This window comes from Ambystoma mexicanum, chromosome 6q (assembly GCF_040938575.1).
Source record: "Ambystoma mexicanum isolate Mex_15411 chromosome 6q, UKY_AmexF1_1, whole genome shotgun sequence".
NCBI lineage: Eukaryota > Metazoa > Chordata > Amphibia > Caudata > Ambystomatidae > Ambystoma > Ambystoma mexicanum.
Genome location: NC_090937.1, coordinates 1,471,852,003 through 1,471,879,396, shown reverse-complemented (window position 1 = coordinate 1,471,879,396; position 27,394 = coordinate 1,471,852,003). Strand labels below are relative to the sequence as shown.

The following is a 27,394-nucleotide window of genomic DNA, read 5'->3' as shown; positions in this document are numbered from 1 at the left end:
AAGAGAGAGCATGAAGTATAGGTGTTAGCAGTTTATGTGCCTTCAACACCCATAGGAGAGTAGGGCTGGCGCATGTGAATCTAAAGCAGAAACAAGGATTAGAAATAATATTACAGTAAGTAATGTATGCCTTCTGTGGTTTGTGAATCTGCTTAGAATAACATGCTGTGCATAGACTAGCGAGCAGTACCAGCAGATGGTCCTGTGATGTTAGAAGGTACAGCGGAAAAAAGATGGTTTAACACCGCCTGGCCCATCTGTGAATCACTCTTAGAATGTGTATCTAAGAAGTAATGTCGTGTGAAGGTGTGAATTGAACTCAGTTAGCTGCTTTGAAAATGGCGTCTAAGGTACATTAGCAATGAAAGCTAAGGTAGCCCCTGTGCCTTGAGTAGTATGCTCTGGGCGTAAAGGGTGAAGTTCTCTTTGAATGAGAATAACACATCAAGATGCATTTCAGAATCCATTTAGAAACAGCCAACTGAGACTGGATCACCTTCCTCTTCCAGTGGCTATGGAAACAAATAACTGGTCTGTTTTTCATAGTGGTTTCATTTTATTTAAGTGATACATTACAGCTCTTCTGACATCTAATGTATGGTGGCTTCTGTCTGCTGAATTTGATGGATTTTGGAAAAAAGCCGGGAGTTCTATAGACCGACATGGAACTTCGAGATGAATTTAGGAGAGAAGCATGGATGTGCGCAAAACTACTCTGTCCTTGTGTATAGTGAGAAATGGATCTTGAGCTGAGAGCGCCTGCAGTTCACCTACCCTCCTTATAGAGGTAATGGCCACGAGAATAGCAGTCTTATAAGTGAGGCACTTATAACTGCCTTTATGCATTGGCTCAAAAGGAGGGGCCATATGTTTAGTAAGGACTACATTCAAGTCCCATCCGGGGGTGGGATTTGAAATCTGAGGGTGTAATCTTTTGACCCCTTCCATAAAATCTTTAAATGACAGGCACTTTCCACCAAGAAATTTTCTTTTAAGAGTTGGTGCATGCGGACAGAGCAGCTAGATGCACTCTGAGTAAATTAAAGACAAGCCCTGAATCTAGAAGGTATAGTAGGTATAGATCAATGTGAGAAGGGGTGCAGTCAATAAGATTGATGTTCTGATCTACACCAAATGACAAAGCGTTTCCACTTATTAAGATACAAGACACTGCTATTAGGTTTACATGCTCAAAAACGTCCATACATCTCCGAGGAAGATTTAAATGTCCAAACTATGAATTCAGGAGCCAATCTCCTAAATTCAGTGTCTGAGGACATAGATGCAGTGTTGATCCCTGATCTTGGGACAGCATGTTCAACGGGCATGGAAGCTTGACTGGAGGATGTTAGGGATAATTATCATTTGTGCCAATTCCCTTCAACCTTAGAGACCTCCAGCTCTTTTGCTGGACTTTAGGACTTTTTAATTTTCACCCTGGAGCGAGTGAGCCTCTTCTCTTTAGATTTCTCATAAGGTTTAAATACCTTTTCATGTGTGAACTACTGTTACCAAGACTAGTAAAGTGAAATTGATTTTATTTACCTTTTCTCTTTGTGGGTCCAGCACACCATCTTATGTGGAGTGCTGGGGGTGGGGGTTACTTAGTAGCCCCTTATCCTACTTACATGGTTTAAGGGTTCCATGTAATAATGTCGCCACAAAAATATCGCCATACAAAAATAATCGCCGAAAAATGGTCGTTTTGTGGCAACATTATTGCATGGAACATGCGGGGGGATACCCCCGCAACCCCTCCATTTTTTTTTGTTGCCCCGGTCGCCATATATATGGTCACCCAAATAATATCGCCACGACATTTTCCCGGCAATAGTATTTACGGCAACCATATATGTGGCGATATTATTACCTGACACCGTTTTAAGTTACCCTCCCTACTTTAAGTGGCTTGTGGCAGTGGTTTAATTTCCCTACCATTGTGCTTTTCTACTGCAGGCGGAACCCTCAGCTGCAGTATAGCACCCATGGGTAACCATTTTGTCAAAATGGTCCCTGTCTTTGCCATTTTCTGTTTGTGAGGCCTTTCTTGGGTTTTACTCTGTGCTCAAGCCAGGTTTGAGACGTTTGTTTTGCCTTTGGCGGGTTTCAGTACTGAAATCCGCCTCTGGCTCCAGTGTGTCTGGAAGGACAGAAAGTGAGGGAGGTTCCGAACGTCCCCTGTCCTTTGTCTTTAGGAATGCCTGAATTCACCCAGTCCTGATTGACTGGCTGTCGTTTCAGGACAGCCACCCTGCTGTTTGAGTGACAGGTAGGCTGTGCATGAATGGGAGAAACCGGCTGAAAAGGCGTGGGTATGAGACCACCAGGGGGCGCAGGACAAGATGGCTGCTTAACGTCACAGCTCCTGCTCCCTCCAGTAAAAAAGGAGAAGAATTAGAGCATTATCACGTGAAAACCTGAGCTTCACATGCCTGGGGAGAACGGAAGGCAGCAGAGAGCTTGGCACTTGACTTTGAAGCTGAGAAACGATCAAAGCGAGGGCATACGAAAGATTGAAGCTGGCGAGGCCCCTCAGTGTCACTCGGCCTGAGGAGAGGGACAGCAGTCGCCCCAGGGCAGATGGAGCACGCCAAGGACAGCAGCCATGGCCACCGGGCATTCGCGACCCCGGCACAGGGCGGCAAGACCGGAGCCGACCTGAGGCACGGTTGGGACAACACCCTGCAGAAGCCGTGACCGAGGGGAAAGATGGCGGAAAGAATCTGCAGTGGCCAAGAAACACAAAGTACACTCGGAGAGTGGGGCAAGCACAGCTGGCACCATACTTGGCACAAAGAGAGCAGCGCCCCCACAGGGAGGGTGTTTACTCTGAGCGGCCCGGTTGCGTGTCGAACAGAAGGGAGAGACACCCTGCCAGCAGCCACCAGGCTGGGTTTCGGCCCGGGACAGTGCCAACGTGGCACGCGAAGTGAGGAGCACTGGGTGCCGAGGGTGAGAGAACAGAGCGGAAGGCCCGAGGCCGTGGAAACTGTTATGTCTGCACCTCCCCTCCCCGCAGCCCATTGGTGGGCACGGAGCGAGGGTGGACCCTGACCTGGGCATGGGGGATTACGATGACCCGAGCAGCCCATCGATACGGAAATAAAAACTAAAACAAAGAATAACTGCACCAGAAAAGCAGGGAGCTCCAGGGAGCCCAATCTTGATGGGTGCCACGTTGTCAGGGGAAGGCTGGTTACCCAGGCACTAGCTGGGTTGTGAGAAGACCCAAGGAAGCAGAAGATACATTTTGTGCAACTGGCCCAGACCTATGCTGCGCACACGGACCCGGAGTGCAGGACAGCCTCTCGGCCTACCCGAACCAACTTCCCGCCTGTCTGTCATTAGATGATCGGGGCTGCTGCTCGAACACCAGAGACAAGAGGGACTCAGGACACGAGCAGCTACACCAAGTGTGGACCCCAGTACCAGCTAGGCCCTGACATCACGCAACGGAGAGGCACAGCCCCGAGGAGCCCCATAGCCAAAAAAAAACAAAATAAAATCTGTGGCTGCCTGTGTGGGCCCAGGCTGGCTGTGGTAACAACTGACCAACAGGGGTGCGAGAGGAGGGAGGTGCCACTTGGAGACACATCGATTGCAGTGCCTCTCCCCACCACCCCCCTACTCAATCGAAATTTGAAAGGCACTCCAAGGGGATAAAACTGAGGATACTCTGCCCTCTGTATCAGCGAACACACGGAAAACAACAAGGAGCCCCCTCAGGGGCGCTGACAGGCCAGGGGTATGGATACGCCTTGACAGAAGGGGACAAGTGGAGCCAAGCCCGGCCACCAGAAACAAACGGTGACTAGGCATGAACAGTGAAAACCGCCCCCTAAGCACGATACAGCCTGGTCAACAACTTGAGCCAGAGGCACAACACCGTGAATTACCTTAAGGCACAGGATCGAGCTGGAAACACACCCCCACCCCAAACCCACGGGGAGGAAGTACATGAGGCTCAATGGACCATTACCCCGGACGCAGCCCGCAGCACGGGTCAACACGCCTGAACAAGAACCAGGGGAATGAAGCACATGAACAAAGAAACACAGCCGGAAATCGGGTGAACGCTCACAAGTTAAACAATGATCAGCCAGAGGGAGACCAAACAATCCGCGCCAAGATGGCCGAACTTAAGCAACAGTTAGTTTTTAATTAAAACGTTAACGGGGAGGTTCATATGAAACTCATGGCTATAAGGATAGAGGCAGCGGTGAAGACAAACGCTGCTCCCATGTCAATGAGCAAAGTAAGAGAACTGAGTCACAGTTGACTAAATGCTCTAGAAATGGGAAGGGGTGACACTGCGAGATGTCTGCTGGTGGGGACGCTGAATGTAAAATGGCTCAACTCCCCGACCAAGAGATCATTAGTAGCTAGGGAATATTCCGCAAGGCGCATCTCGACCTACTGTTTCTGCAGGAGACGCGCCTAATTCATGCAGAGGAATGGGCGATACGGGGGCGGGGATTTGGTCAAGTTCACTGGGCATCAGGGACAACCAAGAAGGGGGGAGTTGGCATAGCGATCCACAAACAATGCAAGATACTCAGGGGGACCATGGAGGAGGCAAGTATACTCCTGGCGGCTTTATATGCCCCCAACCAGGGGTAGGCACAGTTTATAACGAATTAACTTAATGCAATACAAGAGCAGGACTCAGACCTCTACATAATAAGGGGGACTTCAACTCCTGGGCAGATGGAATAAGGGACAGGAGGACCATGGGTACCACACCACGGAGGGGAGTTGGGGCTAAACCTGGACACCTGGGACACACAATATTGACCCGTGGCCTAATTGATGTATGGAGGGTACTACACCCGGGGGACGAGGGGTACACATTTTAATTCGGTCCCACACCACACACACTAGGATAGACTACCTGCTTATCAACAGATCAGGGGACAAGGGTGACGCACAATGAAACCCTTTGGAAAGACCCCCCATTTGCCAAACGACTGGCGGAAGCAATTGTAGAATATTTTGATCTGATTGATAATGGGGAGGTGAGCAGCGGGGTACTCTGGGAAGGCAACCTGGAGGGGATTACTCAGAGAGGGGGCAAGGCGCAAAAGGGAAAGAACCTCAGGGAGGAAAAAAGTCAAGGAGAGAGCCATTGGCTGGGGAGGATGCATGCATTGGAGGGGGACGCAGAAGAAATCAAGGAACTGGTACGCTCCAAGAGAGCAGAACTGAAAGCACTTGGAATGGGAGAAACCATCTGGAAGTTGAAATATTTGAAGCAGAAATATTACGAGAAAGGAGACAAGGCGGACGCACTGCTGGCGGATCCTGTGGCTGGAGGCCATGGCTTGCATTGCAGCGGGTTGGAAAGGGATGGAACTTCCAGGTGAAAGGCAATGGGCTGCCAAGGCCCTGGATATATACAGAATGGAACAGCTCACCAAGCAGATACAATGTCAAACTCCCTCAAGAGAAATGGAGTGGGCACCCTTTCTGAGAAAGTATTACCCGGAGTGGCCCCTGACAGGGAACCACCAACATCCCAGGAAGGCCCAGAAAATGTAGAGAATCACACACGGGAGGGAAGCAAGACTACAGAAATGAAAGGAGTGAAAGGACACTAAGGGGACACCTGTAGATCCAGCAGCACACCCCAGAGTGGGAAGCAGGGAAATACCAGAGACTGTTACGAGTAGACTCCGAGCAAAAGAAGGGAAGAGGTGAAATGGGGGCCCGGTGGAAGCAGGTCCCAGTGAACTTAACGCTAGCCTCATTCGAAGAGCCAACTTGTTTGAATGAGGGAACAGGGACAGGGGCCAAGAATGAGGGGTGGGTGGTTGGGGTGATTATCTTTTCAGTAAGAAAAAGTTAAATCTCTCTCATGGTGCAATGAATAATCAGTGAATGTCTATTTGAAGATTGAAGTATGTTATCCATGTTTGGTTTACCAATACAAATAATTTGAAATAAAGGCGAAGGTATTGGGCTAGAGGCAGAGTCGACCACTGGGAAGAACACCAGATGAAGAAACCGTGAACAAAGCTTGATGCATCCTCATGGACCTTTGAATTGCCTGGTGAAGCCCTGCTGCTGTGCTAAAACTCCTTTTTCTGCGACAAAAGAAGCTCTGGAAGGGATGACTTCTTCCCTTGGGTTAGTGGGACCAACTAACCAAGAGACGAACTCCACTGGACCACCTTCCCAGAATGGCTGTACTTTTTTGCTGCTGCAAGAACCGAGTGCCAGGGGTCGAGAAATTGGTTCTCTAGTGCAACGTCTGCAATCTGGCCAGAAGCTCCAGGAGTCTAAAGACCCTCCAGAAGCAGGACGACCAGAGCGCAAGTCCCCTCACCAGAGTGCAGGACTCAATGAGTGAAGGAAGCCTAACCGGTATCCAAGATCCACGGTGGTGCCATTTACCAAGCGCTGAAACCACAAAGTGCCGCTGACCTGAAAAGAGCCCGTAGCTGCCGCCGACCTCTGATTTGCTGCTGCACGAGTCCTCCAGACGTCGTCCCTCTTGTCCCCACGACTGAGGCCCAGGAACCCAGGATCTGCATCGCTGCAACCAGACAGAAGCCAGCTGGACCACCCTTCTTCTAAAAAAAGTTACTGTTCCGACTTGGGGTACTTGCCTCAGTGTCTTTAGCTTTGCTCTCCTCAGTTGAGACTTGCAGTAGCTACTTTGCTAGAGTGGATTTCAGCTCTACCCTTCACAAGTGTAACAGATTGTGACCCTACAGTGATTTCTCTTTAACAAACTGTCTAACTTTGTGCAAGACTTTGTTATCTAAGAAGTGCCCAAGATCCATACACTGTGCTTCAATAAACTTTGGCTGTCCTGGCTCCCTGCAGACTCTTCTAGTCCACTTGACTGATATTTACTGTCCCCCAGAGGTGATAACTTTGTGTTAAACTATTATTGCTGGGAAAGGTTTTTGTCTAGACTTCATTGGAAGTTTTAAGTGCTCACATGCTTCGAGAACCTGTTTAACCTTTTTCCTTCCTTTAACCTTTCCTTTCTACAAACCTCAGAATCTACAGAGTGTACTAGTGTTATATAAATGTCATTACTGTCCTAGTTAGTGAAGTTATCTCAGGGTGTATGAAGTGTGTAAGTAGCACCTCTAAAGAGTATCTACTAGCTAGCTTTCTGTTGATTCTGGAAAAGTATTTTAAGTTGTTAAGGAGAATTCTCATGAATGTGCTAATTCCCTTCACCTTCGAGACCCCCAGCAACTTTGCTGGATTTTGATGACAGATCGATCTGGGGAATGCCCGTTCTGAGGAAAAGGTTGTCCACTTGGTCCTGCCCAAGTTGCCACTCGTGGCAGGAGCACAGTTCCCTGCTGAGAGTAGGCAACAGTGTTCTTTACTCCCGTCAGGTGAAACGGAATGAAGAACGACAGCCCAGTGCCACAAGTCCTGCACCTCTTAGGAGAGCACTGGGGATCTGGTTCCCCCCCTGCTTCCAGATGTAAACAGTCTTGGTGGTATTGTCCGTGAAGACCCTCGTCTCTTTGCCCTTGAGGGACACCAGAAACGACTTGAGGGCCCAAAACACCGCCCGTAGCTCCAGAACGATGTGAAGCGCCTTCTCCTCCGGCAGGAAGATGTCCGGTGTTGGCTCCCCATCCTTCCAGGGATGCCTCTGTCGTGACTGTCTCCTGGTACTGGGGGCTCTGTAAATCTGTTCCTCTGGCAATATTGCCGCGCACGCCCCACCACCTTATCGCTCGGCAGAACTCCTTGTCAAGCGTGATCCTGTCCTGGAAGCCTCCGAACACCTGGACCCAACGGGTGTCGAGGAACTCCTGCAACAGACGCATCCGCAACTTGCAGAGCCGAATCAGGTATATGCACAATGGCATCATGCAGAGTAGAGACTTGATGGTCCTTACCGTGGCAACCTTGCCCAATATGGCCGATATTGTCTCCTCCGACAGTGACGTCAGGCATGACACTGTTGGGCCTGGATCCCGGGAACAGTGCGTCCTGCGATGGAGTCAAGCAGGACTTTGCATAATTCAGAGAAACTTGCTTTTTTCAACCTAGAGAGAGTGAGACAATTTTTCCCACTCGCTCATGTATTTTAATGTGATTTTGAACACTTTTTTGGATATGGTGCCTGACAAACTCCTTAGGCATCATCTTTTACATTTTGTCACACAGCACCTTCAGTGCAGTTACACAGGGAAGTCTTTCAGATTTCCCAAAGGTTTAAATACCTTCTCTGGGATAAACTACTGTTTTTCAGAGCAATAAAGTGAAATTGACTACTTACATTTGTAACTTTCTAGACCCAGCACACACTATCTTACAAGTCTTGGATAGGATAAAGCAGCTCTAGTAGTTAAACAGAAAAGTCTCCGCATAAGTTCTTAGGAGTAGTTTGTAGCAAGAAGAATCATATGCTGGGTCACAAGCTGATTAGGCCTGTGAGTTGCGAAAGTTCCTAGCACTTCTCACTGCGAGAGACAAGTACCCTCAGTCTGGTTTTACAGTACCTTACAAATGAAGAAAAAGAGGCAGCTGATGACTTCTGTTCCTGGCAGTTACTGCAGATCTCGCTGTTCCTGGGCCTCAGTTGTGGGGTGAAGAGGGAGGCCGTCGGGAGACTCCTGCACTGGGACAGTCAAAAACCTGCGACTGGCAAACTTAAATTTCGGTGGCTGGAAGTAAAGCACCCAAACTGGTGTCTCTCTCTCTCTCTGGTTCTACGGTTTCCTGCAGCACTCTGAGGAAATTCAACCAGCTCCGAGATGAGAATCCAGGTGGCTTACGAGTTGGCTGGTCCCACCAACTCAAAGGGAGAAGTCGTCCTTGCAGGGGCTTCTCCGTCGAAGCAAACTTGGCGATTCGGACCTGCAGCAGGGCTTCACCGGGCAAACCAACGGTCCAGGAGTTGCAGCAGCCATCCTCTTCGGTTCCTTTGTTCCAGTGGTCAACTGCCTTCCAAGCCAAGAGACTTGCCTTTTATTCAGTTCTCTCCCATTCATTCCAGCCTAGCTGCCACCCACCCAGGAGGGTGGCTGTCATTGCCGGACAGTCAGCCAGTCAATCACCACAGAGTGCATTTGGGTCTCTAGGAGACTAAGCACAGGGAGTTTCGGGCACCTCCCTCACTTCCTGCCCACCCCAGACACTCGGGCCCTAGTGGCGGTCTTCACTCCTGAAGCCTGCCAAAGGTGAATGAACAAAGAGACCAAACCTGGTTTGACACGCAGAGACTAACTCTAGAAGGACCTTTCCACGAACAAATGGCGAAAATAGAAGACCAGGACCTGTTTAAACAAAGAGGGGTCAGACGCCATCTTGAGAAACATGGCTCCCGCGATTTAACTTTACCGGACCTAAGAATAGTTTGCGGTCGGGAAAAATGGTAGTTTGTTGTAAAACCACTGCCACCAGCCATTCTTAGAGGAAAGGGTAGCATTTGACTGCTACACGAGTATTTATACACAGGGGATACTAAGTAACCCCTCCAGCACACTATAGTAAGATGGGGTGTGCTGAGTCTAGTAAAGTCAATTTCACTTTACTTACTCTGGGAAACCGTAGTTTATCCCAGAGAAGGTATTTAAACCATGGGAAAGCCTGAAAGTCTTCCCTGTGCCACTGCACGGAGGGTGGTGTGTGACAATTGAAAAGAGGATGCCTATGGAGTTGGTTAGACTCCATAACCAAAAGAAACACAAGAGTACAACACATCAAAATGCATGAGTGGGGAAAAAAAAGGCTCACTCTCTCCAGGTAAAAAAATCAAGTCCCCAAAATCCAGCAAAGTTGCTGGGGGTCTCTAAGGTGAAGGGAATTAGCACATTTTTGAGAATTCTCCCTAACAAGAGGTGACCGTCCCATTGCAGTGCAGGAGTCCCCTGGAACTGTGAGATCTGCAGAGCTGCTCAGGAACAGGAGTCATCTGCTGCATCTTTTCTTCATTTTAAAGGTACTGTACTAAGTCTGAGAGAGAGCGTACCTCTTGCTGTTGAGTTTCTTGCATCTTCTACTACCCACAAGTCAAAACAGCTTGTGATCCTACATTGATTCTTCTTTTTCTTCAAAGACTTCTAAAACATTGTGCAAAGACTTTTCATACTTACCTGCAAAGAATTGCTACAGCTCACAGACCTTTGCTTAGCCTGTCCCACTGAATGACTCTTATTGGGGGATCTGAAAGTATTTGCCTGCTTAAGTATATTTGTGGTCTCTTGTACTTTCTAATAAACTTTTCCTTTGACCTACTCTTAAATGATTATAAATACAACAGTGATATATTAATGTCCCCAACACCCTAGCTATTGAAGTCACCCGAGGGTGTAGGTTGTGGCTGTGGGCCATCCCAAAAGGTTACTCAATGATTTAGAAATATTAAGAGTGTGTTTTGTGAAGTATATTTGAGTGTTACTGCCATATTGCTCCCTTCTAAAGAAGGCTTACTCTAAATGACTGATAAATAAAATAATTGTTTATTCAAGAAACCTTGTAAGAGTTTATTTGAATACTTGTCACTGTGAATCCCTGTGAAACTCCCATACAGCTCACATTGACCCCTCTTGAGACAAGCCTGGCTGCTCAATCACGCTACCGTCGTCGCCACCGAGTAGATCATCGTTAGGGCGAATTCTCAGAAATGTGCCAATTCCTCAACCTTAGAGACCCCCAGCAACCTGGATGGATTTTGTGGACTTGAATATTTAACCTGGAGTGAGGGAGACCCTTTTTTCCACTCTCTCCTGTATTTTAATGTCGTTTGAACACGGTTTCTTTTGGTTGTGGAGTCTGACAAACTCCATAGGCATCATCTTTTCCATTGTGTCACACAGCACCTTCAGTGCAGTGGCACAGAGGTCTCTCAGATTTCCCCAAGGTGTAAATACCTTATCTTGGATAAACTACCTTTTCCAACGGCAGTGAAGTGAAATTGACTGTACTTACACTTTTAACTTCCCAGACCAATCACACACTATCTCACAATAGGGTGCTGGAGGGGTTACTTAGTATACCCTTTGTCTAGCTTCTCATGTACCAATTTTATATTACCCTTTCCTCGATGAATCGCTGGTGGCAGTGGTTTACTTTTAACTACCGTTGTGGGCTTTTACCGCGGGCTTCGTTCGCAACTGCAGTAAAGCACCCATGCGGTCTTTTTTCGCCATTTCTTAGTGGAAAGGTCCTTCTTGAGATTTACTCTGCGCGCCAAACCAGGTTTGTCCCTTTGTTTGGCAGGTTTCACAAGTGAAGCTCGCCTCTGGCTCCAGGGTTTCTGGCGGGGGCAGGAAGCGAGGGAGGTGCCCGAAACTCCCTGTACTTAAGTCTCCTAGGATACAGGAAGGCACTCCTAGGTGATTGGCGGATGGCTGCGAGTTACTGACAGCTAGGCTGGAATGAATGGGCAAAACATGCATAAAAAGGCAAGGCTTTTTGGCTTGGAAGGCAGTCTCGACCACTGGACGAATGAATCCATAGAAGATCTTGGATGAGACGGCTGCTACTACTCCTGGACGTTGGTTTGCCCCGTGAAGCCCTGCTGCTGTGCTGAAGCTCCGAATTCGCCTGGTCCTCGAGAAGCGATGCAAGGACGACTTCTCCCCTTGAGTTGGTGGACCAATGAAATCCAAAGTAAGCCACCTGGACATCCTCTCGGAGCTGGTTGAATTTCCACTGCCGTTGCTGCTGGAAACCGTAGGGACAGGGAGACGAACACCAGATGGTGTGCGTTGCTTTTAAGTTGGCCAAGAGCTCCAGGAAGATCCTCTGGACACCCAGGAAGCAGGATGGACCGAGCCTGAGCCACCTCAGAGTGCTGGACCCCAGATGCAAGTAAAGCCCATCTCAACAGCCAAGAGTCCACAGTGTTGCTATTTGCTTAGACGCGAGGAACTGAAATTGTGAAGTGCCACTGAATAGAAGTTGGTTCTTTCCTGTCGCTGACCGTCCCGTTGTAGTGCAGGAGTCCCCCAGACGTCCTCCCTCTTGTCCCCATGACTGAGGCCCAGGAACACAGGATCTGCAGAGCTGCCCAGGAACAGAAGCCAGCCAAAGCCCTTTTTCTTCTAACCAAAGGTACTCTAATGTCTAAGAGAACTTACCTCTTGTTGTGTAACTCACTTGTTCTCAGTTGAGACTTGTCTGGGTTGCTTTTGTAGAGTTGCTATCAGCTTCTTTACCTCAAAAGCCTAATCAGCTTGTGACCATACTTTAATTTCTTCTTTTCTACAAAGACGTCTTAAACATTGTGCAAGACTTTAACCTACCTGCATGTGTGTGTTAATATTATTTTGCCCCTTCTGAAGGCTTACTCAAACTGTTAAATAAATGAACAATTGTTTAATCAAGAAACATTGTGTGCAAGAGTTTATTTGAATACTTGTCACTGTGAATCTCTGTGCAACTCCCCTACAGCTCACATTGACCCCTCGTGAGATAAGCCTGGCTGCTCAACACGCTACGAACCTGTGTAGTACAGACTTCTAAAAAGGTTGGGTTACTATTGCCAGGAGGTCAGGGTGGTGCATACAATCTTGCCTAACAATAACCTTTCTACCCATATAATCCAATGTCTTCCCCTTGTTTTCTGGAGGGGTAGAAGAAGACGCTGAACTCGACGATTTGGAATGCCACCGAGTCCGAGTCTGGCGACGGTTGAGACCATAAGCACTTGGGTGCAGAGTCCAGCACCCTGTACTTTTTCTCTAGCCGGTCTCTCTTCGCTGGGGTAGTCGATGGGTTCATCAGAGCCAGCCCTTCATCCCAAACATCGTCCAGGAGTGGGATCGAAAGGATGGTCATCCTCTTCGCCTCCCGGCGCCGATATAAGAAGCCTTCCTTTTCCTCCGGCGTGAGCTGGAAAAGCTCCGATGCTCGGGCGATCATTGCATGGAAGGATCTTACTACGTCCGGCGGAGAGGCCCTGGGCGAAGGTGACGGGAGGTCCCCCATCCCACCGTCATCACCATCCCTACCCGTTGTCGCTGTGTCCGACTCGGTCTCCCTTGGGGGACAGAGTGGCGATGGGTGGCATGGAGGCTTGAGATGCCGCCTCCTCCTCTTCTTCTTGGCCGACAGCTCCCTCAGTGTCAACGGGGTGGCCGTAACTAGTGCCGTGGGTGGAATGGCTGTCAGCATGTCCAGTGAAAGATCTTTCAGCGGTACCTGGAGGGCGGGCGTGCTGGGCCCAGGGCCCTCGTCTCGGGGCCCTTTGTCATCTCCATTTACAGTAACCCCCCATCATTGCCCCCGTCGTGCAGTGATTCACTGACGTTTCCTCTAGTCATCGTCCTCATGGATGGTGTGGACGGAAAGGATCCCATCCTCATAGGACGAAGAAATGTCAGTTCCTTGGAGGCCATCACTGCACCACCCCCTTTCTTCAGGTCCTGAGGAGTCGGTCTTGGGCTGAGGTCCGGCATCCTCTTCTCCAGGGTCTTCTCAACTGGCTTGCTCGAAGCCTCACTCCTGGGAGGAAGTGACACCCTGGCCGTCGGTCGGGTACCCTGGGCCGGGTCCACCCCTACGGCCTTAGAGAGCGACTCCACCACAAACTCGATGGAGGGTGACGATTTGGCCTGGTTCACCTGGGCCCTCACGGCCAGGTCGGACACCTTGTCCTGTCCAAAAACAATGGAAACTTATAATCCAAATCAGGTCAAAACACAGAGTGAGGAAAACGGGTCACTCGCTCTAGAGTTAAAATGAAAAAGTCCTAATGTCCAGCAAAAGAGCTGGGTGTCTCTAAAGTGGGCGGAATTAAGCAATAAAATCAAAATTCTCCCCAACACCTTTAGCCACCCCTGGCATCAAAGCGCCACGCCATCTGGTGGAAACCAGAGTCTGCGATATCCAGTGCCTCCGCGATGGCGTGGTCAGGCTACCTCAACCTCATGGAACAAGGCCAGGGATTCAGCCATCTTGTCAGGAAGGAAATACAGCATTAGCCGTGCTTTTACCAAAGCTGCCTGTCGTAGCGAGACAGGATGGCAAGGGCATTGGCGGCCTTGACAGTGGAATCTGAGGTGTAAATGACACGTTTTCCCAACCGCATCTAGTCTCCTGGTCATTATAGAAGAGAACGATGGATTGGACTTGTGCTTCCTGGCGGCATCCGGCACAGAGTTTGGGGAAGGCTGTGACTTCAGGCACCTGGAGGCGGAGTCCAGCACCCTGTACTTCCATAGCCCCTCTTGGAGGGTGTGGTACTGGGCATCTAGAATAGTGCCAAGCCTTCCTCACAAACGTCACCAGAACTGACATGATGATCTTCCTCAAGGACTTAGGGTGTTGATAGAGAAACCCCTCTTTCTCCTTCTCCTTTAGCATCAGACAAAAGAGCTTGGCTACCCTTGAGATCATGGCATGGAAGCAGCCAATCTCATCCAGGGGCAACGCCCTGGTGGGCTTGTCAGTACCCAGAGGCTACCATCTGCAGGGCCAATCTTCATATTCGTCCATAGGAGTTGCTTTCTGTTGAGCAAAGTTCGAATGCAGTGCCCTCTGGGAACACTACAAGCAACTATCACTACAGGTGTAAGAAAAACCATCCTTTGGTATAAGTATGTACTACACAGTTTTGGTAGCGGTGCTGAGCAGCCATGCTTATCTCAAGAGGCAATGTGAGCTGTAATGTTACACAGAGGTCGACAATCACAAGTAAACTCTTACACTCAAGGTCTTAGTTAAACACTTATTAATTTATTAACCAGCGAGTTATAAAACATTCAGTAGAAGGAGGCAATTATATGTAACAGACAAATACACTTCAATGCAGTACACTCTAAGTTTCTGAATTAAATAAGACACTTTTGGGGTGGCCCACAGATACAACCTATAACCACATATAACTTTAGTAGCAAGGATACTGGGGACATGAATATCTTAGCATTCATAATACTTTTCATGAGGAGTAAAAGGCAAAGGTTATTAGAAAACAAAAGGTTACAAGTATACTTTAGACAGTGCAAATATTAAGAGTTCACCAGAATAGTCAATTCAATTTAATAAGCTAGGCCAAAGTCAATGGGCTAAAGTCTTGGATAGGCTAAAGCAGTTCTAGTGGTTAAACGAAAAAGTCTCTGCACAAGTTCTTAGGAATAGTTTGTAGCAAGAAGAATCATATATATGTTGAGTCACAAGCTGATTAGGCATGTGAGTTGGGAAAGTTCCAAGCACTTTCACTGCGAGAGGCAAGTACTGTCTGATTTTACAGTACCTTACATATAAAGAAAAAGAGGCAGCTCATGACTTCTGTTCCTGGCAGTTCCTGCAGATCTCGCTGTTCCTGGGCCTCAGTTGTGGGGACAAGAAGGAGGACGTCGGGGGACTCTTGCACTGCGCTTGAACAGTCAAAAAGCTTGGCAAAACTTCAATTCCGGTAGCTATAAGTAGAGCACACAAACTGGTGTCTCCCTCCCTGGATCTACAGTTTCCTGCAGCACTCTGAGGAAAATCAACCAACTCTGAGGTGAGTATCCAGGTGGCTTACTGTCGAGTTGATTGGTCCCACCAGCTCAAAGGGAGAAGTCGTCCTTGCAGGGGCTTCTCTGTCGAGACAAACTTGGCGATTCGGACCTGCAGCAGGGCTTCACCTGGCAAACCAACGGTCCAGGAGTTGCAGCAGTCCTCTTCAAGCTCATCTTCGGTTCTTTCATCCAGTCGTCGACTCTGCCTTCCAAGCCAAGAGACTCGCCTTTTATTCAGTTCTCTCCCATTCATTCCAGCGTAGCTGTCACTCACCCAGCAGGGTGGCTGTCCTTGCCTGACAGTCAGGCAATCACGTCACAGTGCATTTGGGTCTCCTAGGAGACTAAGCACAGGGAGTTCTTGGCCACCCCAGAGGCGGTCTTCACTCCTGAAGCACCCCTGGGAGGGGGAGGTGTGTGTGTGGCCGGAACCCTTGGGTGTCCTCGCCTAGGCTCCAGTGTGTCTGGGCAGGCAGGCAGTGGGTCTCTCTCTCTATTCAAGGTAGGCTTATTCTAGACAGGCTATACAGCAAGTCAGGGAAGGCAAGACACAGTTGTTAAACTTAAACACTTATTCTCTGAAAGAAATAGCTGGGTGAAGCCCAACAGCATCATTTTTGCGAAGCGGGGGGCCCAATTCACAGCCAAGTAAAATAACCTACTTTTAAGAATGGCAAAACACATTCAAAGGATAGTAAGAACTTTTGTAACTGCGCATCTCAGAGGGACAGTTATCAACCCAACTCTATTACAAGTCACTTTTTAAAACATTAGTTACACTTTAAGACAGAATTTATTTTTATCCAGTTTTACCTAATCTATTGCATGAGTTGTCAGAGGTAGAAGAGGGACCCTAGTGGTCTAGGTGCAAGCTGTAGTCAGGTTGAGACAGGGTACAGTTGCAGGGAAAGTCAGAGTTCCTGAGGAAGTCTCTTCAAAACAAGTAATTTCACTTTAGAATTATGGTCCAGGGACTTCAGAGAAGACATCCTAGAATGATTCCAGCATTGGGCCTGGGGGAACTGGATGAGAGGACTCCCCATCACATGAATCACCCCCAAAACTTCACAGTAAACACACAAGGCTAAATATAATACCCAAGACAACATAGTAACTTAGCAGAGAAGAAGAGAGTTTGCAGCAGGACGGCTTTAGGATCTGCAGCCAAAAACCTGATTGATGAATTCCTTTTAATGAAGACAAAAGACAGGTCAGGATTTTGCAGCAGGGATCAACAGGGAGGCTCCAGGAAGAGTTTCTTCACGGCTGGATGCGTCCTTGGTGCCCTTTTCAGGAGCCAGGAGAAGACTTAATATCGCTGGTCGGATTATCGTCGCTAATCTGGTCCAACACTCTGGTGAGGGGACTTCAGAGAACCAGGAGGAGGCCACCAAAGTTTTAGACGGATTCGGACATCAGAAAACCACGCACTGCACAATGGCTCAAGGTCCCAGGGTATGGCACAGTTGCGAAGGGTTGCAGCATGACGTGGGATGTCTCAAAAGGCAGGTCTTCTTGAGTAGTGGATCTCACCAGTTTCTGGGTTGTTGTGTTCGGGACACCCAGGTTGGTTGGAAGGAAGGGTAACAGCAGGCTCTGGTTACACTGTCAGCTCTTTGGTCCCTGGAAATCACCACAGCCATCTTTTCTTCCTCTTCGGTCTCAGCTTCAGTGTTAGACTTGTCAGCAGCTTCCAGGTTCGGAGTATTTAACAGAAACTACACAAAGGTGCTGTCTGGCTGTCCAATCGGGACAGTCGGCCCACTCCACTGGAAGTGGATTCCTTTCAGGCAAGGTGGAAGATAAAGGGCTGCAGAGTTTTGTACTCCTCCATCGCTTCCTGCCTCCTAATACACTTCTGGAGCCTAAGCAGGGAATACAGAGGATGCCCAACTAAGACAAAACTTCCACAGAGGTTGTTCCCGCCTAGAATGGCAAGGGAAGACCTCAAACAGCAAGCACACAAATGTCAAAAAAAGAAGGAGCCCACCCTTTTAGAAAAATGGTGATCCTTCTTTGCATTACTGAGGCGGGACAGCCTGCTAGTATTGTAGACTAAAGCCACCAGCCATTCAAGAAAACTAACAAAATGTTACCAGGTAAGCAAGAAACACTGCATAAGGTGGGGTGTGCTGGCCCACTTACATAAAATGTAAAGGGGAGGAAAATCAATTTTTACTACTTAGAAACAGTAGCTCACCCAAGTACATGAAAAGAGAAATTAACAGGAGAGCCCAAAGCAACCCAGCCTAAGCACAAAGGTTGTAGGAAACCAACGTCAACCATATACTATGGAGAGACCTAAAAAGGTCACCCATAAAGAGTAAAAGATTAGGTGTGGGTGGGGGAAAACAATTTCCCTTCACCTAGCAACAAGGTAAAATCCTTACCTAGTCAAAGCAAAAAAGTTCTGGGGTTGACAGATCAGGGAGCAACGTGCTCACCTTGGAAGCAAGGCAAGAAGCAACACAGGTTCGATCCATGGGTCCGCGCTTAGAAACCTCTGGGTATTAAGCGCGTTATAAATAACCTATCTTATCATAAATATCAAAATCTTACCCAACAATCGGCTATGCAGGATCCTCATTTCCACCACTGTTCTGCACTAAGGACACGAATGCTTAAATATTTCAGAAATAAAGAGTAAAACAAATCATATTTTGATAAACCGTTCAAACGCTTACGTGAAATATTTTCAAATCCCTCCCAGAATTCTCCCACCAAGGCTCCTGTAATAATTGCATTGGTTCTGCAGTTGACCAGGTCCACTTCCTGATCGCCAAATTCCCGGCTGAAAGATTCTGGTCTCCATAGATCTGCATTCAGTTTGTGGTGAACACCAGACACCATTACAGGCTGCAAAACAAAAAAAAAAAGTGCTTAATTAGTATAGAACACATCTTTAAAATTAAAACAAAGATAAGTCTACAGAAACATATGAAGGCCTGTTATTTGTATAGCTTTGACATTTGTTTAAACGGTTGAAGAGACGGTAAGCAACTACAGCCAGGATCCTACCTATCAAACTGTGCAGTTAAAAGGCCTATCCAAGCCCTTCAAGTACTCACTGGCTCATCTTCGTAAGGAAAACTAACAAACCCTTTAAGATAATCCTGCAAAGTGTTTTTGTACCAACAAAATGCACTCGCATCACACTGAAAATACACGGTTTGCCCGATTAGGCAGCCCGCTACTGTTTGTTTTTCAAACAGCTATTTAGTCGTAATGTGAATTCCAGCCAGGCAATATGAATATACAACACAAAATTCCAATGCGATAACCGATAATCCCGGTCAGGCAAGAATTGATATAGTAACCCTGTGGGTGACTACACAACACTTGTCCTCTTTGTATTAGGTAACCCACCTTTTGGTATAGGTGCGTACTACAGAAGTTGGTAGTGTGACTGAGCAGCCAGGCTCATCTCAAGACGGGCAAATGTGAGCTGTAGCAAAGAAATTTGCAAATACAAGTAACACTTACTCTCAAGGTTTTAGTTATACAATAGTTATTTAACAGCAGTTTTTAGATACGCATTCTTTAAAAAGGGCAATACACGCAACATTCAAATATAGTTTAAAATAGTTTTCCAGAATAAGCACAAAGCTAGTAGATACTCTTTAGAGAAGCTTTTTAGACGCTTCCTACACCCGGAGGTGACTTCATGAAGTAGGACAGTAAAGTTATTTATATATCACTAGTACACTTTGTAGATTGAGGTTTTGCAGAAAGGAAAGGTAAAGGGAAGGAAAAAGGTTAAGCAGGTTCTCAAAGCATGTGAGCACTTAAATCTGCCAATGAATTCTAAATAAAAAAGTTTCCCAGCAATAATAGTTCAAATCCAAGTTATGACCTATGAGGGACAGTAAATATCAAAGTCAAATGGACTAGAAGAGTCTGGAGGGAACCATGACTGCCAAAGTCAATTGGAGAACAGTCTATGGAGCTGAGGCGCTTGGATAAGTCTTGCACAATGTTAGAGCGTTGGTTGAAGAAAAATCACGGTAGAGTCACAAGCGGTTACACGTGTAAAGGGTAGAGCTGAAATTAACTCTAGCAAAGTAGCTACTGCAAGTCTCAACTGAGACGTGCAAAGCTAAAGACACTGAGGTAAGTACCCCAAGTCGGAACAGTACCTTTGTTTAGAAGAGTGGTCCAGCTGGCTTTTGTCTGGTTCCAATGATGCAGAACCCAGATTCCTGGGCCTCAGTCGTGGGGACAAGGACGACGTCTGGAGGATTCCTGTGGCAGCAATTCAGAGGTCAGCGGCAGCTATGGGCTCTTTTCAGATCAAAGGCACTTTGCGGTTTCAGCGCTCTGTAAACAGCACCAGAGTGGATCTTGGACACCGGTTGAACTTCCTTAACTCCGAGTCCTGCACTCTGGTGAAGGAACTAGAGCTCTGATCGTCCTGCTTCTGAGGGTCCTCGGGAAACTCCTGGAGCTTCTGGCCGGATTGCAGACATTGAACTAGACTACGGATTTCTCGACCCCAGGCACTCGGTTCCTGCAGCAGCAAAGTAGTACAGCCATTCTGGGAAGGTGGTCCATTGGAGTTTGTCTCTTGGTTAGTTGGTTCCCACTAACCCAAGGGAAGAAGTCGTCCCTTCCGAAGCTGTCGATCAGAAAAAGGAGTTTCAGCACAGCAGCAGGGCTTCACCGGGCAATTGAAAGGTCCAGGTGGATGCAGCAGGCTTCGTTCGCGGTTTCTTTATCGGGTTATTCTTCCCAGTGGTCGATTCTGCCTCTAGTCCAAAAACCCTCATCTTTTAAGCAAGTTTCTCCCATTCATGCACAGTCTAGGTAGGTTGTCACTCAAAAGGACAGCCAGCCAATCAGAACTGATTGCATTCATGCACTCCCAGAGACAAAGGACAGAACTTTCTGGAAACTCCCTCACATCCTGCCTTTCCTAGACAGTGGAGCCAGAGGAGGGTTTCAGAACTGAAGCCCGCCAAAGAATGATAGGCAGGATTGTGTGCAATGCTGGCAATAGGAACCAAACCTTTGGAAGAAGTATGTACTACACAGGTTAGTAGTGTGGCTGAGCAGCCATGCTTATCTCAAGAGGGGTCAATGTGAGCAGTAGAGTTGTAACAGTTTCACAGTGACAGTTATTCAAATAAACACTTACACTCAAGGTTTCCTGATTACACAATTATTCATTTAACAGTCAGTTATATAGGCCTTCATCAGAAGGGAGCAAACAATTATATACTTCAAAACACACTTCATTTCTCTAAATTAGATGATACCCTTTGGGGATAGCACACAGACACTTCCTAAACCCCCAGGTGACAAATAGCTAGGACACTGTGGACATTGAATTATCATTGGTACATTTTAAAGCAATACTGAGTTTGGTGCAAAGGTTAGATTTGGGAATAAAACAAAGGTTAACAAATAATTCATAAACAGGTAAGTACTTTTAAAACCTTCCAATGTCGAGTAAATGTAACCCTTTCCTGGAAGAAAGGTAAAGGCACAGAATCAGAGGTAAGAAGAGTCCCTCAGGGAGCCTGGACAGCCAGTGTTAGTCGAGGAAAGTCTAGGGGAGCTGCAGATTTTCTTTGCAGTTAAGTAAAAGCCTTGCACAATGTTTTTAGAAAAGTTTGTAGAAATAAGCTAAGGGCCACAAGCTGGGAGGCTTGTGAGGTGCAAAGCTGTAAGCAACTCTTCAAGGACAACTGTTAGGGAGAATTCTCAGAAATGTGCTAATTCCTCTCTACCTTAGAGACCCCCAGCTCTGTTTGTTTTCTACGTTTATTTCCTTTGGTTATGGAGTTTTAGACAACTGCATAGGCATCATCTTTTCATGACACCCTCAGTGCAGTGACACAGTGAAACAGGGATGTCCCCAAAGGTTTAAATCCCTTCTCTGGGATGAACTACTGTTTCCCCAGAGAATGTAGAATGAATTTTGACTTTACTAGTCTTTTCCAAATCCATAGACCCAGCACACACCATCTTTCAATGGAGTGCTGGAGGGATTACATAGTATCCCCTTTGTCTAAACACTCATGTAGCAGTCAAATGCTACCTTTTTCTATTGAAAAGGCTGGTGGCAGTGGATTTACAACAAACTACCATGATTTTTCCCGAACGTGAACACCGGTAGCCAGTGCTCAAAGTGTACGAAAAGAAGTAGTGGAGCTATGTTCCCTACTGGTCTGCACCGCTCCCCGCAAACCCCATCGCCACACCCACTCCCATCTACAATATAAACCCCCAAACGCATGTGCCTGCAGTTTAAGGGAATGTTCAGTGCACTGCACTGAAAGTGCAAGTTTCAACTGCTTCCTACACTTATTTATAAACAAAACCATTCCGGAACAATTTATTTTTAAAATAAAAGTATAGGAACGGTAAAACTTCATTAAAAGAAGTACGGGAGCACCGCTCCCGCCCACTGCCAGTAGCTAAAAATCACAGGAGCCATGTTTTTCAAGATAGCGCCTTAAGCTCCTTTGTTTATACAGGTCCCATTCTTTTTTTGCCATTTCTTTTTGTAAAGGTCCTTCTAGAGTTTGTCTCTGCACGCCAAACCAGGTTTGATCCCGTGTGCCTTTGGCTGGCTTCAGGAGTGAAGACCGCCTCTGGTGTCTGAGTGTCTGGGGTGGGCAGGAAGTGAGGGAGGTTCCCGAAACTCCTTGTGCTTAGTCTCCTAGGAGACCCAAATGCACTCTGGCGTGATTGGCTGGCTGACTGTCCGGCAAGGACAGCCACCCTGCTGGGTTAGTGACAGCGAGGCTTGAATGAAAGGGAGAAAACTGTTTAAAAAGCGAGTCTCCAGGACTGGAAGGCAGAGTTGACCACTGGAACAAAAGAACCAAAAACGAGCTGGAAGAGGATGGCTGCTGCAACCACTGGACCGTTGGTTTGCCCAGTGAAGCCCTGATGCATGTCCGAATTGCCAAACTCCATTCGGTAGAGAAGCTCCTTCAAGGACGGCTTCTTCCTTTCAGTTGGTGGGACCAATCAACTCATAAGACACCTGGATACCATTCTGAAGGCTGGTTAGGTTTAACCAGGGAGAGGGACACCAGTTCGTGTTCCTGAATCTACAGCTACTGGAACTGAAGTGACTCCATTTTGTTTGCTTTCTTCAATGATCCCGTGCAGTGCAGGAGTCCCCCGACGTCCTCCCTCTTATCCCCACGACTGAGGATCAGGAACAGCAAGATCTGCAAGAACTGCCAGGAACCACGTCAGCAACATTTGTTTTCTTCACAAAAAGGTACTGTGCCAACCCGATTGGAGAACGCCACTCTCGCAGAGAAAGTTTGTGAAACTTTCCCAACTTGCAGGCCTAATCAGCTTGTGACCCCACAAATGATTCTTTTTCGCCTAAACTACTTCTGAGAACTTTTGCAAAGACTTTACCGTTTGATACCAGAACTGCTCTTTCCTATCCAGAACACTAGCCCATTGACTTTGGCCTAGCCTATTGACTTGAATTGAACTATTCTGGTGAGCTGAAACTATTTTCATTGCCTAGAATCTATTCTACTTACTTTTGTCCTTTTTGCTCACTGCTAAGTAACTGAACTGCCATTTGGCTCCTTTTTCAAGGGAGCTCAAACCGTCGTATTGAAGTGCATTGGTCTATAATATTAAGTTAACTTCTTCTAGTGAAATGTTTTATAAATAAGTGTCTACTTGAACCACTGTGATTGAAAGTCCTTTGAATAACTGCTTGTACTGCTCACATTCACTCTAGCGATAAGCCTGGCTGCTCAGCTCGCTACCAACAAACTGTGTGGTACAGACTTATACCAAAGGTTGGTTTTGCTTACGTCTGTAGTCCTAATTGTGTGTAGTGGTCTCAGAAGGTACTGCACGCAATTCTGCTCAACAGCAACCAAGAAAGGTCTAAACTGAGAGCAAGTAAGGCTACACAACAAGAGGTAAGTTGTCATACTTTACAGTACCTTTGTTTAGAAGAAATGGTTCCAGCTGGCTTCTGTTCCTGTACAGCTCTGAGGATCCTGGTGTTCCTGGGCCTCAGTCGTGGGGACAAGAGGGAGGACGTCTGGGGACTCCTGCAATGCAATGGGAAGGTCAGAGTCAGCAATGGGCAAACTTCAAGTCAGTGGCCCTTCAGCTTTACAGCTCCTCTAGTCTGACAACAAATAGCAACACTGCGGTTCTTGGATACCACTTCAGACTTCTGGGGTCCAGCACTCGGTTGAGGTGGCTCAGGCTTGATCAGTCCTGCTTTAGGGAAGTCCAGAGGATCTTCCTGGCGCTCTGGTCCGACTTAAAAGCGATCCGCTCGATCTGGTGTTTCCGCTCCCTGGCACTTCAGTTCCAGTAGCAGAAGTACAGCCAGCTCCGAGAGGATGTTCAAACAAGTTCACTTTGGAGTTGATTGGTCCCACCAACTCAAGGGGAGAAGTCATCCTTACAGTGCTTCTCTAGTCAAAACAAATTCAGAGCTTCAGCACAGCAGCAGGGCTTCACCGGGCAAACAACCGGTCCAGGAGTTGCAGCAGACATCTCTTCGAAGTTCTTCTTGGGATTCCTTCGTCCAGTGGTAGACTGCCTTCCAAGCCAAAAGTTTTGCCTTTTGTGCAGGTTTCTCACATTCATCCCAGCCTAGCTGTCAATCACACAGCAGGGTGTTTATCATTGCTGGGCAGCCAGCCGGTCGGATCACTTTGGGTGCATTACTGTAACCAAGGGGATTACACTGAGGGAGTTTCAGGCACCTCCCTCACTTCCTGCCCCTGCCAGACATACTGGAGCCAGAGAAGGGCTTCAGTCGTGAATCCCGCCGAAGGCAAAACAAACAAATGGACCAAATCTGGTTTGGCGCGCAGAGTAGATCTCAAGACGTACCTTTCCGTCGAGAAATGGTGAAAAAAAGAAAAACAGGGCCATTTTGACAAAATGGGCACCCATGGGTGCCTTACTGGAACTGAGAACAGAGCCTGCAGTAAAAACACACAATGGTAGTAAAAAGTAAACCACTGCAGCCAGCCATTCATTGTAGAAAGGGTAACAAAAAGGTTACATGAAAAACTAGACTAGGGATACTAAGTAACCCCTCTAGCACACTATGGTAAGATAGTGTGTCTAGAAAGTTACAAATGTAAGTAAAGTCAATTTCACTTCACTGCTCTTGGAAGCAGTTTCACCAAGAGAAGGTATTTATATCTTGGAGAAATGTAAGACTTCCCTATGCCATTGCACTGTAGGTGCTGTGTGTCACAATGCAAAGATGATACCTATGGAGTTTGTCAGACTTCAAAGTCCAAAGAAACACAGTATACATCACAGAAACAAATAGATGAGTGATAAAAAGGTCTCTCTCCAGGTTAAAAATTGAAAGTCCTAAAGTCCAGCAAAAGAGCTGGAGTTCTCCAAGGTAGAGAGGAATTAGCACATTTCTGAGAATTCTGCCTAACAGGCAAAATGAACAAAGGGCTCAAACCTGGCTTGGCACGCAGAGTAGTACCAAAGAGAGATCACACAAACGGAAAATGGTGAAAAAAGAATACTGGAGCCATTTTTACAAAAGCGGAGGATTCAGCCTGTGGTAGAAAAGCACAATGGTAGGAAAACTAAACCACTGCCACCAGCCATTTAAAGTAGCGAGGGTAACAGACAAGCTACTCTCCCATGTAAGATAAGGGGCTACTAAGTAACCCCCCCAGCAATCTACATAAGATGGTGTGTACTGGACCTACTAACGAAAAGATCAGTGAAGTCAATTTCACTTTACCTTTCTTGGGAACAGTAGTTCACACAAGAAAAGGTATTTAAAACCCATGAGAAATCTAAAGGATTTCTCTGTGACACTGCACCGAGGGTGCTGTGTGTGACACCATACACAAAGTAGATGCCTATGGAGTTTTTCAGACGCCAAAATCAAAAGAAACAGGGTTCAAATCAAAGGAAAATACGAGTGTGAGGAAAAAGTTGTCGCTCACTCCAGGGTTAAAATTAAAAAAGTCCTAAAGTCCATCAAAAGAGCAGGGGGGTCTCAAAGGTTGAAGGGAATTAGCCCAGAAATGAGAATTCTCCCTAACAGTAGCCGCCACTCATGCTCTACAGGTGTTAGGCCAAGTTTGTATGCAGTACCCTTTGGGTGCACTACACACAACTCGGACTACAGGCATAGGAAACCCAACCTTTGGTATAAGCTTGTACTACACAGTTTTGGTAGCGTGTTGAGCAACCAGGCTTATATCAAGAGGGGTCAATGTGAGCTGTAGGTGAGTTACACAGATTCAGTGACAATATTCAAATAAACTCTTACACTCAAGGTTTCTTGAATAAACAATTATTAGTTTATCAGTTAGGTAGAATACGCCTTCTTCAAAAGGGAGCAATATAATAGTAACACAAAGAAACACTTCAATACTGTACACTCTGTCTCTAAATCAGTAAAGACCCTTTTAGGGATGGCCCACAGGCACAACCTACACCGTCAGGTGACTTCAATAGCTAGGGTGCTGGGGACATTAATATCTTACTGTTTGCATTTAAAATACTGCTATAAATTGATAAAAGGCAAAAGTTATTAGAACAAGAGACCACAAATATTCGTAAGCAGGCAAGTACTTTTAGATTTTCCCATTAGAGTCATTCAGTTCAATAGGCTAAGCCAAAGACAATGGGCAAAAGTCTTGTATAGGATGAAGCACTTCTGGTAAGTACATTGAAAAGTCTTTGCACAAGTTCTTAGGAGTCTTTAATGAAAAGAAGAATCAAATGTAGGGCCACAACCCAATTAGACTTGCGAGTTGTAGACGTTACAAGCACTCTACAGTAAGAGTGAAGTTTTCTCAGACTTCTTACAGTACCTTTAAAGATTAAGAAAAGATGCAGCAGATGAGTTCTGTTCCTGTACAGCTCTCACTGTTCCTGGGCCTCAGTCGTGGGGACAAGAGGGAGGATGGCAGGGGACTCCTGCAATGCACTGGGACGGACAAAACTTGCAACCGGCAAACTTCACTTTCAGTGGCTGTTCAGTGTTTCAGCTCCTTGCGTCTACCGCAAAGAGCAACACTGCGGTTCCTGGCTGTGAAGATGGACTTTTCTTGCTTCTGGGGTCCCGCACTCTGTTGACGGGGGCTCAGGCTCTGTCAGTCCTGCTTTCTGGGAGTATGGAGGATCTTCCAAAAGCTCTAGGCCAGCTTAAAAGCAACGCACACAATCTGGTTCCTCTCCCTGGCTATACGGTTTCCACCAGCAACTCTGGAAAATTTAACCAGTCCCGAGATGGATGTCCAGGTGGCTTACTTTGGAGTGGAAGTCTTCTTTGCAGAGGCTTCTCGGTCGATGCAAACTTGGCGTTTCAGCACTGCAGCAGGCCTTCACCGGGCAAACCATCAGTCCAGGAGTTGCAGCGGGCGTCCTTTTCAAGTTCTTATTCTGTTCAATCGCCCAGTGGTCGAATGACTTCCAAGCCGAAGGACTCCCCCTTTATTCAGTTCTCTCCCATTCATTCCAGCCTAGCTGTCACTCACCCAGCAGGGTGGCTGTCTTTGCCGGACAGTCAGCCGTCCAATTACCACAGAGTGCATTTGGGTCACCTAGGAGACCAATCACAGGGTGTTTTCGGGCACCTCCTCACTTCCTGCCTACCCCAGACACTCTGTAACCAGGAGGTGGGTTTCAATCATGAAACTCTGCAAAAGGCGAAATAAACAAAGACCAAACCTGGTTTGGCGCACAGAGCAAATCTCAAGAAGGACCTTTCTACAAAGAAATGGCGAAAAAAGAAGACTGGGCGCCATTTTGACAAACATGGCTCCTGTGTGGGCTTTACTGCAGCTGCGAACGCAGCCTGCTGTAAAGGTACACTATGGTAGTAAACAAAACCACTGCCGCCAGCCATTCAATGAGGAAAGGGTCACATAAAACCTGTTACATGAGAAACGAGACAAAGGGGATACTAAGTAACCAGCACTCTATTAAGTCAATTTCACTTTACTGCTCTTGGAAACAGATGT

General features: G+C 47.1%; 1 protein-coding gene across 1 annotated transcript in view; it reads right to left on the bottom strand.

Annotated features, from left to right (window-relative positions):
- The window catches only part of KDM3A (lysine demethylase 3A), a 331,646-nt gene that overhangs the window by 75,170 nt on the left and 229,082 nt on the right, over window positions 1-27,394 (bottom strand). The window contains exon 19 of the mRNA XM_069632181.1: window positions 18,116-18,287. Within this exon, the coding sequence (XP_069488282.1) occupies window positions 18,116-18,287 (172 nt within the window). The remainder of the gene's footprint in view (window positions 1-18,115; window positions 18,288-27,394) is intronic.